General features: G+C 40.3%; 1 protein-coding gene across 1 annotated transcript in view; it reads left to right on the top strand.

Annotated features, from left to right (window-relative positions):
• The window catches only part of LOC126092693 (putative inorganic phosphate cotransporter), a 200,676-nt gene that overhangs the window by 166,615 nt on the left and 16,747 nt on the right, over nucleotides 1-17,314 (top strand). The window contains exon 8 of the mRNA XM_049908419.1: nucleotides 3,328-3,572. Within this exon, the coding sequence (XP_049764376.1) occupies nucleotides 3,328-3,572 (245 nt within the window). The remainder of the gene's footprint in view (nucleotides 1-3,327; nucleotides 3,573-17,314) is intronic.

The following is a 17,314-nucleotide window of genomic DNA, read 5'->3' as shown; positions in this document are numbered from 1 at the left end:
ATCCTCACCCACGGTTACTTCTCCTTTGAGGGCATTATCTACATTCAAATCCAGGGTACAGCTATGGGCATCCACATGGCATCGTCCTATGCCGACCTATTTGTGGGGCATCTAGAGGAATCCTTCCGAAATGCCCAGAATTCCAAACCCCTCATCTGGTTCACATTCACTGATGACATCTTCATTATCTGGATCAAGGATGAGGACACCCTATCCACATTCCTCCAGAACCTCAACACCATCTCCTCTATTTACTTCGCAGGGTCCTACTCAACCCAACAAGCCACCTTCCTTGATGTTGACCTCCACCTCAAAGATGGCTACATCAGTACCTCTGATCATATCAAACCTACTGACCACCAGCAATACCTCCACTTCGACAGGTGCCACTGATTCCATACTAAGAAGTCCAAGAAGTTGATGTGTATATGTAACTCTTATGACAAGATCAAACAATGGAAAATACAGGATGGAATATAACAGTCTAGCCATCTGTGCCCGTCACATCTGCAGTCACAAGCAGTCCCTCTCGAAAGATACCAGGGATCTCACTGAGGCCTTTACAGACTGTAATTACCCTCCCAACATTGTACAAAAACAGATTTCCCAAGCCTTATCTTTCCAGTCACCCACCAAGGCCTCACAGTCTGGCCACAGAGGAGCATTCCCCTCATGGCTCAGTATCACACAGGACTGGATCAACTGAATTACATTCTCCATCAGGGTTTCAACTACCTTTCATTGTACCCTGAAATGAGAAATGTCCTACCCACTATCCTTCCTACCCCTCCCACTGTGGTATTCCACCACCCACTGAACCTACACAATATCCTCGATCATCCCTACACAACCCCGGCCCCCAACCCCTTGCCTCATGTCTCATATCCCTGTAATAGACCTAGATGCAGGACCCATCTTCCCACCACCACCTACTCCAGTCCAGTCACATACATCACCTATACCATCAAATAAAAGACTTTGTGAGAAATCAGTCATTTAATTTACAAACTAAGCTTCAACCACTGTGCTGCATTCGTCGTGGGCATGACAGCCAACAAGATGTCTGTCTGTATGATGGTCATCGACAAACTGTGGCCAAGAAACAACTGGATATATCCTCTGTCCCCATAACCCTCCTGGCCTCAACCTTCCCTGTTCCCATTCAAGTACTACATAGTCCTCCGCCATAGCTGAGTGGACAGCGCACCAGCTTGTCACGCCGGGAGGGCCCAGGTCCGATTCCCGGCTAGGTTGGAGATTTTCTCCGCTTAAGGGCTGGGTGTTTGTTTCATCATCATCATCATCATCATCATTTCATCCTCATGGACACACAAGTCGCCGATGTGGCATCACTCAAAAGACTTACACCAGGCAATCAGGTCTACCCGCTGGGGGCCCTCGCCACACAAGATTTCATTTCATTCCAGTTCTATATAGCCCTCTATTCCACCAGCGCACCCAGTCTTTTTACTTCTCTCCTTTTCCATTACCCCCCCTCTCTTTCCTGCCCTCTGTCTAACCTCCTGACTGCACCTGGCTGCCCTACCCTCTCTCCACCTAATCCCTGAGCACTCCCACTTGCAGTACTTTACCGTCCCTCATCCCTACCCTGCTATCCCTCCCCCTCCCTAACCCAGTCTCCTCCTTACTCCCACCCAGTTGCCTCTCCCATCATGTGCTGCTGCTTGTAGTCTGGCTTCAGCTGCCAGTGACTGTGGTCATGTGTGCATGAGTTGCGTGTGTGTGTGTGTGTGTGTGTGTGTGTGTGTGTGTGTGTGTGTGTCTGTTTTTGACAAAGACCTTGTTGGTCAAAAGCTCATTTTGTGACATTGATTTTTTTTTTTTTGTTTTGTTTTGTTTTTTGTTATGTTATTATGCCTGTCTGCGACTCAGCATCTCCGCTATATGGTGAGTAGCAACTATCCTTTTTATAATATTGTTTTATGGCCAGATAAAGTGTCAAAAAGAGCTCATAGTGTGCTGAATGCTGAAATTGTTGATTTTTTTTTTAACTGATGTTGGTACCAGATTGTAATCCCTAGAGGTTACTCAGGGAAAATCATACCCGTGAATGACATCTCTTTTGCTTTATTTGTGGATTGTTTGAAAGGGGAGTTCCCTGAAAGCCACCAAGACTGGCACACAAGAAAATGGTTTTTCACCAGAACAGTGCTCCAGCCAACATTCATTTATTGAGCAGTCACAATGGTGAAAATAGCTAGAATTCAAATCAGTGCTATCTTATTTGCTTTATTCAACCCTACGCTTAACTTGAAAAGTTGGGCTTCGGAGGAAGAAACTTTGAACAAATGAGGAACTGATTAGCTCCATACTGGAGTACTTCCCAGAATATGACAGAACCTATTTCTTGTATGAAATGGAGAAAAAATTTGGTATCTCACTGGGTTATGTGTACTGAATAAATTAGAATTTGTGAACTACTCCTTTGGACTTTCTTTCTTAGCCAGGTTTGTCATGTGTGTGTGTGTGTGTGTGTGTGTGTGTGTGTGTGTGTGTGTGTGTGAAACTGTTTGCAGCATTTTCTGCTGTTTCTGTTATTGTGAAATACAAGGTTGTCTCTTGTGCAGTGTCAGTAAATACCATGTTATGAGTTCTACATATTTAAATGCTGTATAATATATTTATGTTGTTTTGAGGTAACTGATAATTCTTCCATTACAGAGTTTTATGGCAAGTAAATTACTATATATTTTAAAACTAGTTACTTAATGTGTGGACATTTAAGTTGTATTTTGTCAGTCGTGTACTATCTAGCACCTAGAAATGGATTTATTTTTTTATTTTTTTAAGTATGATGTTTGCAAATGTACAGAGTTCTTCTAATGTCCTAACAATTTTACTGCCTCAAAAATGGAAATTTGCATTAGTTTCCAATAATTCCTATTTCAAAATTTTAGGCTCTGACTGGTTTTTGATAATATTTTTTCTTATATTACTGGTATGGGTAATTGAGAAATAATATAACACACAGACTATTATAGACTCTAATGATAAGATTTTTCTTGGTTGCAACACTTTTAAATCTGAATAGAATATTTGTTCCTTGGTACATGACCATGTCGTACCTTGGAACTGTCTTTTACATTTGGAGGAATCCTACTTTTCTGGAGCAATATCTGTAATTTTAGAAAAAGACTGCAGCACACAGAACATGAATGCTATCTTTTCTGAATGCGGAATGGAATAACAAAATATATTACACCTCTATTACAAAAGAGGCAAAAGACTAAAAAGTGTTTCAAGGTGTAACACTGTGTCCTACCAAAAGGGGGAAAGCGTGTAATGAAAACAACACTTTTTTTACAGCTCATTATGGTCCTGCTGCAGCACTTATTGGTGTAGCATTAGCCCCTGAGAACAATTCAGACTTGGTGGTTGCACTTCTCACAATTGCTGTTGGTCTCAATGCTGGAACTTTTGTAGGCTTCCAAATAAACCATGTGGATCTTTCTCCAAATTTTGCTGGAACTCTGATGGGAATAACCAATGGGCTTGGAAACATCATGTCTATTGTAGGCCCACTTGTTGTTGGAGTCATTCTTGGCACTGAGGTAAGTAGTTGATTTATTACAGCAGCAATACTGCTAAGTTTTTGGATAATTTGAGTTGAAATTAGTTATAAAGGACACACTGAAAGCTTACAAAAGTTTGTGTATTTTACTATGAACCTACAGAAATACATAAGTTAAGCTGCCTGTTTGTAGTGATTATCTAAATAATGAAGTGCTATAAACATAGTATATATACATACAGGGTGTTTCAAAAATGACCGGTATATTTGAAACGGCAATAAAAACTAAACGAGCAGCGATAGAAATACACCGTTTGTTGCAATATGCTTGGGACAACAGTACATTTTCAGGCGGACAAACTTTCGAAATTACAGTAGTTACAATTTTCAACAACAGATGGCGCTGCAAGTGATGTGAAAGATATAGAAGACAATGCAGTCTGTGGGTGCGCCATTCTGTACGTCGTCTTTCTGCTGTAAGTGTGTGCTGTTCACAACGTGCAAGTGTGCTGTAGACAACATGGTTTATTCCTTAGAACAGAGGATTTTTCTGGTGTTGGAATTCCACCACCTAGAACACAGTGTTGTTGCAACAAGACGAAGTTTTCAACGGAGGTTTAATGTAACCAAAGGACGGAAAAGCGATACAATAAAGGATCTGTTTGAAAAATTTCAACGGACTGGGAACGTGACGGATGAACGTGCTGGAAAGGTAGAGCGACCGCATACGGCAACCACAGAGGGCAACGCGCAGCTAGTGCAGCAGGTGATCCAACAGCGGCCTCGGGTTTCCGTTCGCCGTGTTGCATCTGCGGTCCAAATGACGCCAACATCCACGTATCGTCTCATGCGCCAGAGTTTACACCTCTATCCATACAAAATTCAAACGCGGCAACCCCTCAGCGCCGCTACCATTGCTGCACGAGAGACATTCGCTAACAATATAGTGCACAGGATTGATGACGGCGATATGCATGTGGGCAGCATTTGGTTTACTGACGAAGCTTATTTTTACCTGGACAGCTTCGTCAATAAACAGAACTGGCGCATATGGGGAACCGAAAAGCCCCATGTTGCAGTCCCATCGTCCCTGCATCCTCAAAAAGTACTGGTCTGGGCCGCCATTTCTTCCAAAGGAATCATTGGCCCATTTTTCAGATCCGAAACGATTACTGCATCATGCTATCTGGACATTCTTCGTGAATTTGTGGTGGTACAAGCTGCCTTAGACGACACTGCGAACACCTCGTGGTTTATGCAAGATGGTGCCCGGCCACATCGCACGGCCGACGTCTTTAATTTCCTGAATGAATATTTCGATGATCGTGTGATTGCTTTGGGCTATCCAAAACATACAGGAGGCGGCGTGGATTGGCCTCCCTATTCATCAGACATGAACCCCTGTGACTTCTTTCTGTGGGAACTCTTGAAAGACCAGGTGTACCGCCAGAATCCAGAAACAATTGAACAGCTGAAGCTGTACATCTCATCTGCATGTGAAGCCATTCCGCCAGACACGTTGTCAAAGGTTTCGGGTAATTTCATTCAGAGACTACACCATATTATTGCTACGCATGGTGGATATGTGGAAAATATCGTACTATAGAGTTTCCCAGACCGCAGCGCCCATCTGTTGTTGAAAATTGTAACTACTGTAATTTCGAAAGTTTCTCTGCCTGAAAATGTACTGTTGTCGCAAGCATATTGCAACAAACGGTGTATTTCTATCGCTGCTCATTTAGTTTTTATTGCCGTTTCAAATATACCGGTAATTTTTGAAACACCCTGTAAAAGAGGGGCAGGATTCAACAAGAAGTAATTTTTGCATTTTATTCTTCGTGGTTTAGTGTCAGGTTGCTGAATTTAAGTGTATTTATGCAATCTCTGCATGTAAGAAGTGTTCATTGAGTCCAAAAATTTATATGTCTAACCAGATTGTGGCAAAAATTCTGAGTGACATATTCAGCGAACACTGGCTAAACACATGCAACCTCACTTGTTCTACAAAGATCTTTTACATGAAAATTTGGGTAAAACAAATCTTTTTATTAAAGGAATCACTGAGTTTGTTAACACACACATAGAGTCCCATAAACACAATTCTAATAAGATTATCTCATTATTTATAGTATTGGATGAAACCTGTGCTCATCTTGTATGTGAGATATGGCAGAGCACATGACAAGAAGTACACCAAGGAAAGAAAAATATGGCCTCACATGCAGAAAAAGTTATGAAGACCTTATTAGATCTTATTGCTCAAAGGCAGAGTCTTAATGAAGATTGTTATACTTCACTACTGAACAATGTGTAGCATGTTGTTCAGGTTGAGCATCTACATTTATGTTAGATGGCACAGACAAATGAAAGTTCCTCTGACCACATTCCATGTGTTCTGTCTGTGTTGTACACTGTGTAATTGACACAGTGAACCATAAGGAGCAGAATGGTTCGATACTCATCTCAGGAACAAGCCAAGATGGTGTTTGTGTACTGCCAAACGATGGAAATGGTTGAGAGGCAGCATACTCTGTAGAACACACTCCTCCAAATCTGGTGCATGTGCAGCACACCAACTCCCTGCATGTTCATCTGTCTGAATGGACCCATTGAAAATCCAGGATGGAATGTAACAGTATTATGAAAAGGATAGCTGCTACTCATCATATAGCAGAAATGCACAGCAGAAAGACTGTCAGAAAGCTAGCTTTTGATGAACAAGGCTTTTGTCAAAAATGGACAACAAACACACACACACACACACACACACACACACACACACACACACACACATGCAACTGCAACTCACTCACACTCCTGTTAACTAGTCTGGGTATTTTGACATTGGTCTCTCAATATATATATTCCTTACTGTCGTTTCTTGTTAACAATATCAGCTTATTCCCAAGAATAAGCAGCTTCCACTCAGTTAATACTCGGCAGAAATCCAACCTGCATTTGGATCAGACTTCCTTAACTCTTGTGCAGAAAGGTGTGCAGTATACTGCTGCGTCCACTTTCAATCACCTGCCACAAGAATTCAAAAATCATAGTAGTAATCCATGCGCTTTCAAATTAAATCTGAAGAGTTTCCTCGTGGGTCACTCCTTCTATTCTGTTGAGGACTTCCTTGAAAAGTTAAGCTGATTCTTATGTTGTATTGTTGATTGCATTTACTCAAACCTATGGCTTGACTTTTTTTTGGATTCATAAACATTTTATTTAATCTTTTATTACTTTATGTTGTAATTTCATGTACTGACATGTTCTGTGACATTGGAGATTTGCCCCTCAATTTGGTCTTACATGGGAGGGGGGGGGGGGGGGGGGGGCGGTAGTGGGAAGGAGAGAAGTAAAAAGTGTATGTGTGTGCGTGTGCATGTGTGTTTTGTTTATTTCTGACAAAGGCCTTGATGATCGAAAGGTAACTTTCTGACAGTCTTTTTGTTGTATCTTTCTGTGACTCAGCACCTCTGCTATATGAGGAGTAGCAACTATCCTTTTCATAATACTGAATGGACCCATGATCACATAAACACCTAAATTGGGCTTGAAATGTTGTGTGATGTGGTTGGTGTCTTTGAGGGTACTTGTTTTGGAATAGCCATGCTTCCTCTTGGTTGTTTCCATCTGCTTGGCCATGTGCAAACACCATCTCAGCTTGTTCCTGGACATGAATACCTGACCATTCTGCTGCTTAAAGCACACTGTATAAATCACACAGTCTGCAGCACACAAGGAACACACAACATGTGGTCAGGGGAACTTCCATCCGTTGGTGCCCTCTACAATGGCAATGATGCAATTCTGGCCACATGTTCACAGGACATTTTGTCCTCCCTGGAGTTTGTTGGTTTTGTTAATCTTAACCCTTTATACATAAATGACATCCCATACTGATAAAGGAAAAATATTGTTCTTTGTTGATGATGCAAAAAATAATCATCAATCTCAACAGAGCTTGAACAATAAGAAGATCAATAAATGAAATATTCAAAAGTACAGGGTGTGGTGTGGGAGCTTCCTTATTTTTAAAAATCATAAAAGAGGAAATATTGGAGATATCAATTGAATTCTCTTTTTTTTATAAAGAGGCACATTTAAAGTTTATTTCATTAGTCTTTGAAAATTATATCCTGAAAGTGGCCTCCATTGTGCCCAATGCACTTGGAGCATCGAATTCAGAAGTTTAGGTCCAATTTGTCCAGCATGTCTCTGTGTTGACAATAGTAGCATGAATATTGTTCTACAGCTCACACAGGGTCGGTGGATGATTGGTATACCCCAGGGAGTTAAGATAACCCCAAAAGAAACAAATCAGAGGGGGCTAAGTCTTATGAGTGTGCTGGCCACTGAAGAGCACCCTCAAAGAGATGAGATGGTTGGTAGAGTTTTCACGGAAGAGTGTCATTGGTATTCATGCTGTGTGAGGTGTGGTGCCATCTTGTTGGAACCAGACATCAGCCACATCCATTTCTTCAAGTTTAGGAAGAAAAAACTCCTCAGTCATCTGGACATAATGCTCAGAAGTGACTATAAGTGCCCTCTCATTCTCTTCAAAAAAGCATGGGCCAGTAATGTCAGTATTCAATAACACACACCAAACTGTCACATTCTTAATGTGGGGACTACATGAAGTTTTTGCAGATTTCATGCAATTCTGGTATCCCATGTTTTGTTTATTCACACATCCAGACAAAGGAAATGTGCCTCGTCACTGAAGAACACGAGGACATTATGAGGCAGGCTTTTGATCAAGAGTTTATATGCATTTTTTGCGAAACAATATAGTGTGGATTGAGTGTGTGAACCACTGCTGGTTTGTTTGGATGAAATTTCAGGTCTTCTTGAAGAATTTGCCTCAATGTGTGATCAGAAATTGAAAAAGTAGCTGCATGTTTGAAAGCAAATGACTTGGGGGAATTCAAAATTGCCAGCCTTATTTTCTTGATGTTATCTGGTGTGCTGATTGTTTTTGAAGGTACTGGTCTCTGTTTCTGCTCATCACCAGAATCCATAAATATGCCCACTCTGACCCCCAACCCTATAATTCCTGATTCAAGTAATTATTTAAATTCTGCCTCTGCTGATTTTTCATGACGTGAATTTCATCCTCCTTAACAGTCCACTGAGCAAACAGGGTGGAAAGTTCAGAAATGTCGACTGATCGAAAGAATTGGTACTTAGCTGGTAAAATTCTTCTTCATTGTTTCTCATGGTTCACATCTAGGGGTCTTCTTTATCACTTTCCTGTGGAGCATTGATAGAATATTTGGATTTGCAGGAGTTCATGGGTTTGTTCTTGTTGTATCAATTGTGATAAAACAAATGGACACATTTCAATTTTCACTGTGTTGATATATTATTGAAATCATTTCATAAATTTTAAGTAACACTTTTTTTTGTGGTTCACAATTATAAAAAGATACTTTTGAGCATTGTTATTTAGATATAATGGGCAACAATCATCCAACATGTAGCCACATATAACTCCTCTCAGCTAACTAATCCCCAGCAGCTAACTTACTTTACCTGCTGACAGTCCATAGATTGTTAAATACAAAGATAACAACACATTTGTCTAAGATTATTAAATTTCTCCATGCTTATATACCTCTCTGACATTTACATCCATTGAAATAATGGAAACAATTTTTTTTATCAGAGATGTTTACAAAATTTATGACAATTAAAAATGGGTATCACAAAACACATGATAAAACATATTGTATCAGAAATTACACTTGGTGCATAGAACAAGATGTAGTCATACCATTTTCATTCCACAAGTCCACCAGTCAGAATGTGAGCATGGGATTGACAACTAACAGGCTGATGTAAACATAAATGGAACGGGTCTCACTACAATTTTACACTTTATACAGTACAAAATAATCTGTTAAATGAAATTGGATAAATAAAAAAAACTACGCACCAAGTGGTGACAGAACACACACAAAAGGAGATTATAATTCGGCAAGCTTTCAAGGCAGAAGGTTTGAAGGGGAAGGAAGAGAGGTGAAGGAAATCAGCAACATTTGCACTATGTGTAATTGCTGATTTTGGTGGTGAAGACATCAGAGAACTATCTTACGTTGCATACTTCCTTGATGTAATATGGAGTAATTTTATGGTTTTATGGGGCAATTGTGTGCGTACATGTGCGCGCGCACGTGCAAGTGCACCCACACACGCACACACGCACACACACACACACACACACACACACACACACACACACACAAAATATTCCTTTCACGTAATCATGCTGTAAGGATAATATCTAGTTTTAATCCTCAAACTTCATTTAGGGAACTATTTAAAAAAATAAACATACTTACAGCAGCTTGAAAATGCTTTTATTGTCTTATGATGTGTTTTTGTGATGAATCTGGTATTATCTGAAAATAAGAGTGCTGTTCATAAACATAACACTAGGAAAAAAATGTGTCTGTACTATAAATGAATTAACCACACACAGAAAGGACCAAAGTATGCAGCAATAAAAATTACTGATCATTTCCCTTGTGAATCAAAGCTGCTAGCAGGTAATTAAAGTTTTAAAAACAAAGTGAAATTATTTATGCTTGACAACTCTTACCCCATTAATGAATTTATGAGTAGATGATATGTGTGTGGTTGGCATACTTTTATCAAATTTTATTGTATATCAAGATTAAAACAAAACATCCAGTTTTGTAAATGGCCATTATTCATAGAGATAAATTTTATTTGTTAACCTACTGACAAGTTCCACATGAATATGCGCCATGGAACATAGGGAGAAATTAATCCAAAATATAAACTGCACATAGTGTGGTGAAACAAAAGACTGGTGCCTAAGCCTAAATGCATTATAGCTGTCACACAGACTGTCTGTCTAACTAGCTGCCAAATAACAAAACTGATTGGAAACTTCAAAGTTCTGCTGGCAATTGATCACCATGAAAACTGATCATACTGATTTCAGGCTCTGATGCTTAGAAGCATCCAGGCCTGCTGTAACCATAGGTCTGCAAATATATGGCACTGTTCACATGTGTCACTAAACTCTTTGGGTCATGGCAAGAGAATATAAAATTGTCAGAATGCTTACTCCAATGTGCAGTTCTGTTGGAAGCCATTATTCTAGTCAAGGTGAAAGAATATTGGAAGGAGTATACTGAGGGAACACAATGGATTCTGAATGCTTGACATGCCAAGTTTTTTCTATCCTCACACATAATTACACAAAGTCTGGTTAAACAGACTATAACATGAACTTAGAATACCATCTGCTTACACCACTCTTTAGCTGTTATTATTGTTGTTGAGGTTTTCCATCTGAAGTCGGGTTTGATGCAGCTTTCCATGTTACTCTATCCTGTGCAAGCCTCTTCATCACCAAATAACTACTGCAACTTACACCCTACTGTAACTGCTTATTGTATTCATCTCTTGGTCTCCCTGTACAATTTTTACCGCCCACCCCCCTGTTCACTCCCCTCCAGTACTAAATTGGTGATCCCATGACGTCTCAGAATATGTCTTATCAACCAATCCCTTCCTCTAGTCAGGTTGTGCAACAATTAATTTCTTTTTCTGTTCAGTATTTCCTCATTAGTTATGCAATCTACCAAATTAATCTTCAGCATTCCTCTGTAGCACCATATTTTAAAAGCTTCTATTCTGTTCTTGTCTAAACTTTTTCGTACATGTTTCACTTCCATATGGGTTACACCCCATACAAACACTTTCAAAAAAGTCTTCTTAACACTTAAATCTGTATTCAATATTTACAAATTTATTTTCTTCAGAAACGCTTTTCTGGTCATTACCTTCCCCATACTGTTTTACGATGACATGGCTGGTAGCATTACAGTTAACTGGCCGAGACACAACTACCGGCCATGCAATTACTTGATGTCCTACGCAACATCATAACTGAATTGCAAATCAAATGTCACATCACATTTTATTCCTGGTTCATCTGTGCAAGTTTTGTGTGACATATCACAGAACTGCCTTAGACCCATGTCCCATTCATCATGCAGATGGCTATTTTCAACTGACTGCATGGGCTGTCACATCTTGGTGTCCGCTTGCTAACTGTAATAGTCACAGACTATTTCAAATGGCCGAATGTCCAATGTGATTGTAATTACTGGAGCTTACTCAAGCTTGTAGAGCCTATCAAAACTCTTAAGACAGGCCAAAATGCTCGCAATTTGATACCCAAGACCACTTCCAGCATGTGCACCTAGACCTTGTCAGGCCCCTCAATGAGTCAGAAGGCTTCTGTTACATTATGTGGATATGGAGGCACAGGAGGTTGGAGAACAATGAACTACCCTGATGCAGATGCACTGCAGAAGAAAATCCCAGCTGGCCGGTTTCCATATGATGTCACAGTTGGGTTCAGTGGAAATGTTCCCGTTTCGGCTGGCATGATAAACACAGATGGCATGCCACTGTTTCTGTCTCCAACAGTCTGATGACTAGTGTCTCATTGGTAGGAAAATGGGTTACACTCATTGCTGAAATCATTCACTACCCGTTATTCATGTACACAAGAATCATTGTTGCTACCAACAGTACAGTGCAGTACACATTTAACAGAAAATGTAGATCTACATTTTCTGCTGATCTGGAGCACTAAATGAAACACTATGAAACTGTCTTACACTCGGTGTTCACCTAAACTGTAATTGGTTCCATTGTCAGCACACAGATGATGAGATGAAGTACACTGAGCAATCTGTAGTTGGTGTTGACATTCTTCAGAGGATCATGAATGTGGGGAAGGGTCCAGGTAAGAATGCTTGTGTGGAATAATGTAGGTAGCAAGTAGGGACAATGTACATTTATTGCTGATATCTCAGTACACATGGCAATTGTTGAGTTTGAAATGCTGGCCAAAGACAGCGCTGTAGCAGAGCTCTGCCATGCTAAACAAAAAGTTTGCCAAGGCAATCAGTGATTGAGTCACTACAGGTTAATGAGTGATACCTGCTCCCCCTAGGAAAAAAATATTTTCACTTAATATAGAGTACCAAAAATTAGTTAATTAGTTGTCTGTGGTGAATTTAATATTAACTTTAAAAGTTGGATAGGAACTGTGATTGCTGGGTACAGATGTGAGCTGAGTTGGTGACCCTTTGCTCACAGCTCCAGGCTGCTTTGGCTTCCATCACACAGCTTGAGGCTGCTGCCAAGGGTGTCACTGAGGGGGATTGAATGCAGGGATGCGAGGGACGTCGAGCAAGTCCCATGTGTCCTCCGACTGGTCCACTGCTGTGGTCGCCCTGGGTCCTGCCTGCACTGAAGTTGACCCCTCACCCGTGGTCGAGTGGGAGATCATTCCAAAGTCTGGCAGGCAGCGAAAAACTATTTGAGGGGCCGATTGTAGGGCCTCCCTGGTTTGTTTGACAAACAGGTTTTTGACGTTATCTGTGGCTTACGATGTCTCTGAGCTGGATGCAGACATCCACCCTGTTCCAGAGGAAGCTTCTCAGCCTGCAAGGTCTGGGCATTCACAGAGGGTGGGTTTGCTGGTAGTTGGGAGCTCCAATGTTAGGCGCGTAATGGGGCCTCTTAGGAACATGGCTGCCAAGGAGGGGGAGGAAGCCAGTGTGCACTCCATGTGCATTCCGGGAGGAGTCATTCCAGATGTGGAAAGGGTGCTTCTGGATGCCATGAAGAGTACAGGGTGCAGCCAACTCCAGGTGGTGGATCATGTTAGTGACAATCACGTGTGTCGCTTTGGATTGGAGCAGATTCTGACTGGTTTCGGGCAGCTAGCGGAAATGGTAAAGACTGCCAGTCTTGCTTCTGAGATTAAGGTGGAGCTCACCATCTGCAGCATTGTTGACAGGACCGACTGTGGTACTTTGGTGCAGAGCCAAGTGGATGGCTGAATCAGAGACTCAGGCAGTTCTGTGACCATGTAGGCTGTAGATTCCTTGACTTAGCCATCGGGTGGTGGATTTCCGGGTTCCGCTTAATAGGTCAGGAGTCCACTACACACAGGAGGTGGCTACATGGGTAGTGGGGGCTGTGTGGAAGGGACTGGGCGGTTTTTTAGGTTAGAGGGTCTCAGGGAACCACAGAAGGGATGTCTGTCTAAGAGTGGGCAGGTAAAACACAGTAAGGTAGTTGTAGAAACGATTGGTATTGTAGTTGTAAATTGTCATAGCTGTGTTGGGAAAGAACCAGAGCTCCAAGCCCTAATAGAAAGCACTGAAGCTCAAATAGTTATAGGTACAGAGAGCTGGCTAAAGCTGGAAATAAGTTCAGCCAAAATTTTTTCAAACAATCTAACATTGTTCAGAACGATCTAATAGTGTTCAGAAAGAATCGATTAAATACAGTTGGTGGTGGAGTATTTATTGCTATCAGATGTAGCTTGCCTTGTAGCAGAATTGAAGTAGATAGTTTGTGTGAAATAGTATGGGTAGACAATCGCACTAAACTATTAATTGGACCCCCCGACTCAGAAGATATAGTTGCTGAACAGTTCAAAGAAAACTTGAGTCTCATTTCAAATAAGTACCCCGCTCATACAATTATAGTCAGTGGTGACTTTAATCTACCCTCAATATGCTGGAAAAATTATACATTTAAAGCGAGCGGCAGGCATAAAACGTCATCCAAAATTGTACTGAATGCTTTCTCAGAAAATTATTTTGAACAATTAGTTCATGAGCCCACTCGAAGCGTAAATGGTTGCGAAAGCATACTTGACATTTTAGCAACAAAAAATCCTGGCCAATTAGTGAGTATTGTGACAAATACAGGGATTAGCGACCACAAGGCAGTTGCTGCTAGGCTGAATACTGTAACACCTACAATCATCAAAAAGAAACGCAAAGTATATCTATTTAAAAAAGCTGATAAAAATGTTCTTACTGCCTTTTCAAGAGACAGTCTTCACGCTTTCCGATCTGATCATGTAAGTGTAGAAAAGATGTGGAATGTTCTCAAAGAGATAGTATCGACAGCAATTGAGAGATATATACCACATAAATTAATAAGTGATGGTACTGATCCCCCATGGTACACAAAACAGGTCAGATCATTGTTGCAGAAGCAATGTAAAAAGCATGCTAAATTTAAAAGAACACAAAATCCCCAAGAGTGGCAAAGTTTTACAGAAGTTCGAAATATGGCACAAACTTCAGTGCGAGATGCTTTTAATAATTTCCACAAAGAAATTCTGTCTTGAAATCTGGCAGAAAACCCAATGAGATTCTGGTCATACATAAAACACACCAGTGGCAAGACGCAATCAATACCTTCACTGCGCGATAACAACGGTGAAGTCACTGACGACAGTGCCACTAAAGCAGAGTTATTTAACATGGTTTTCTGAAACTCCTTCACCAAAGAAGATGAAGTAAATATTCCTGAATTCCAATCAAGAACAACTGCCAAAATGAGAAACATAGAAGTAGATATCCTCCGAGTAACGAAGAAGTTTAAATCACTTAATAAAGCAAGGCCTCCGGTCCAGATTGTATACCAGTCAGGTTTCTCTCAGAGTATGCTGATAAAATAGCTCCATATTTAGCAATTATATACAACCACTTGCTCACAGAAAGATCTGTTCCTAAAGACTGGAAAATTGCTCAAGTCACACCAATACCCAAAAAGGGAAGTAGGAGTAGTCCGCTGAATTACAAGCCTATATCACTAATGTCAATTTGCAGTAGGGTTTTGGAACATATACTGTATTTGAACATTATGAAGCACCTCGAAGAAAATGATTTATTGACACATAGTCAGCGCGGTTTCAGAAAATATCGTTCTTGTGAAACACAACTAGCTCTTTATACTCATGAAGTAATAAGTGCTATCAACAGGGGATGTCAAATTCATTCCATATTTTTAGGTTTCCAGAAGGCTATCAACACCATTCCTCACAAGCATCTTCTAACCCAACTGCGTGCCTACGGAGTATCGCCTCTGGGATCCCCATGGACGGATGACATCGAAAAAGTACAAAGAATGGCAGCTCATTTTGTATTATCGCAAAATAGGGGAGATAGTGTCACAGACATGATTGGTGAATTGGAGAGGCAATCATTAAAACAAAGGCATATTTCGTTGTGATGGGATCTTCTCATGAAATTTCAATCACCAGTTTTCTCCTCCAATTGTGAAAACATTCTGTTGGCACCCACCCTCATTGGGAGAAATTATCATCCGATAAAATAAGAGAAATCAGGGCTCACACAGAAAAATTTAAGTGCTCCTTTTTCCCACGTGCCGTTCGAGAGTGGAATGGTAGAGAGACAGCTTGAAGGTGGTTCATTGAACCCTCTGCCAGGCACTTTATTGTAAATAGCAGAGTAATCACATAGATGTAGATGTAGATGAAAAGTGATTATACATGGAAAAGAATGTTGGAAAGTCTAAATTCATATCATCTGGTGTAGACTGTATTCTTTGCAACCAGAGTATAGAGAAACAGTAGCTTAACTACAGATAACATTTTTATTCAGTCTTCAGTATTAGAGGACCATTCTGTTAGTAAAAGCATGAATGGCCTTTCAGACCATGATGTACAAATTTTAACCCAAAGGAATTTGTGCACACAATCATGTGGCAACAGATATTTTTTCAACTACATCAAAAAAAAGTGTGTCAGGTTGTTTATAGTGCTGATAACATAGATGATTAATATAATGCTTTCCTCAACATATTTATCATACCCTTTGAAAGCTGCTTTACAGCAGATAATTTAAAACAAGGTACTAAAATTAACAGATAACCTGGGTGGCTAGCTAATGGGATAAAGATATCATGTGTTACAAAGGGGGAATCATATTAAAATGTTAGAAATAGCCACAATGAGGTGCAGTAGCTCATTATAAACAGCACAGAAAGAAATATGTCATTAGGAAAGAAAATGCATGTTGTATGCAAATAGAATAGCTAATTCTCACCGGCCGGAGTGGCCGTGCGGTTCTAGGCGCTACAGTCTGGAGCCAAGTGACCGCTACGGTCGCAGGTTCAAATCCTGCCTCGGGCATGGATGTGTGTGATGTCCTTAGGTTAGTTAGGTTTAATTAGTTCTAAGTTCTCGGTGACTGATGACCTCAGAAATTAAGTTGCCTAGTGCTCAGAGCCATTTTGAGCCAAGCTAGCTCTCAGGATAAGATTGAAACAGTATGGTCACTAGTGAAGGAAGTGTTGGCCAACTGAACAAGCTCAAGGACAGAAGGGCAGTACATAATAAAAATGTTTTTCTTACTGACAAAACAAGTATACAGTATTTAACAATCTTTTTCTGAATGCAGCAAGTGAATTACATTAAAACTTAATTTCTATGAATTAAATAAAGACTTAATTTATACAGGGAATCTTATATCTCTCTTAAAAAATGGCATAGAAACCGCTACCTGAAGTACTCCTCTGAGGTACTTGCATTGGAAAGACTGAGTCAATAATCAACTCACTGGAAACTAAGGACTCTTGTGGATATGATAGGGTACCTAGCAGGAGGCTAAAGCACTGTGATGCATATTTTAACTCCTTTACTGGGACACATCTGTAACTTTTCATTTAAGAATGGCAGTTTCCTGAACAATTAAAGTGTCCTGTGGTGAAAGTGCTTTTTAAAAACAGTGGAATGGATAATGTAGATGATTTTAGACCTTTTTCTATGCTATCATTGTTTGCAAAAGCAATTGAAAAGGCTTCATATGTAAGGATAATTGATCCTTTCAGTTCACACAATTTGCTGTCAAATGTACAATTTAGTTTTGGAAGTGGTTTAACACCTAAAAATGGTACATTCTG

This window comes from Schistocerca cancellata, chromosome 1, assembly GCF_023864275.1.
Source record: "Schistocerca cancellata isolate TAMUIC-IGC-003103 chromosome 1, iqSchCanc2.1, whole genome shotgun sequence".
Classification (NCBI taxonomy): domain Eukaryota; kingdom Metazoa; phylum Arthropoda; class Insecta; order Orthoptera; family Acrididae; genus Schistocerca; species Schistocerca cancellata.
Note: the sequence above shows the minus strand (reverse complement) of the source record. Positions and strands in the feature narration are given on the sequence as shown.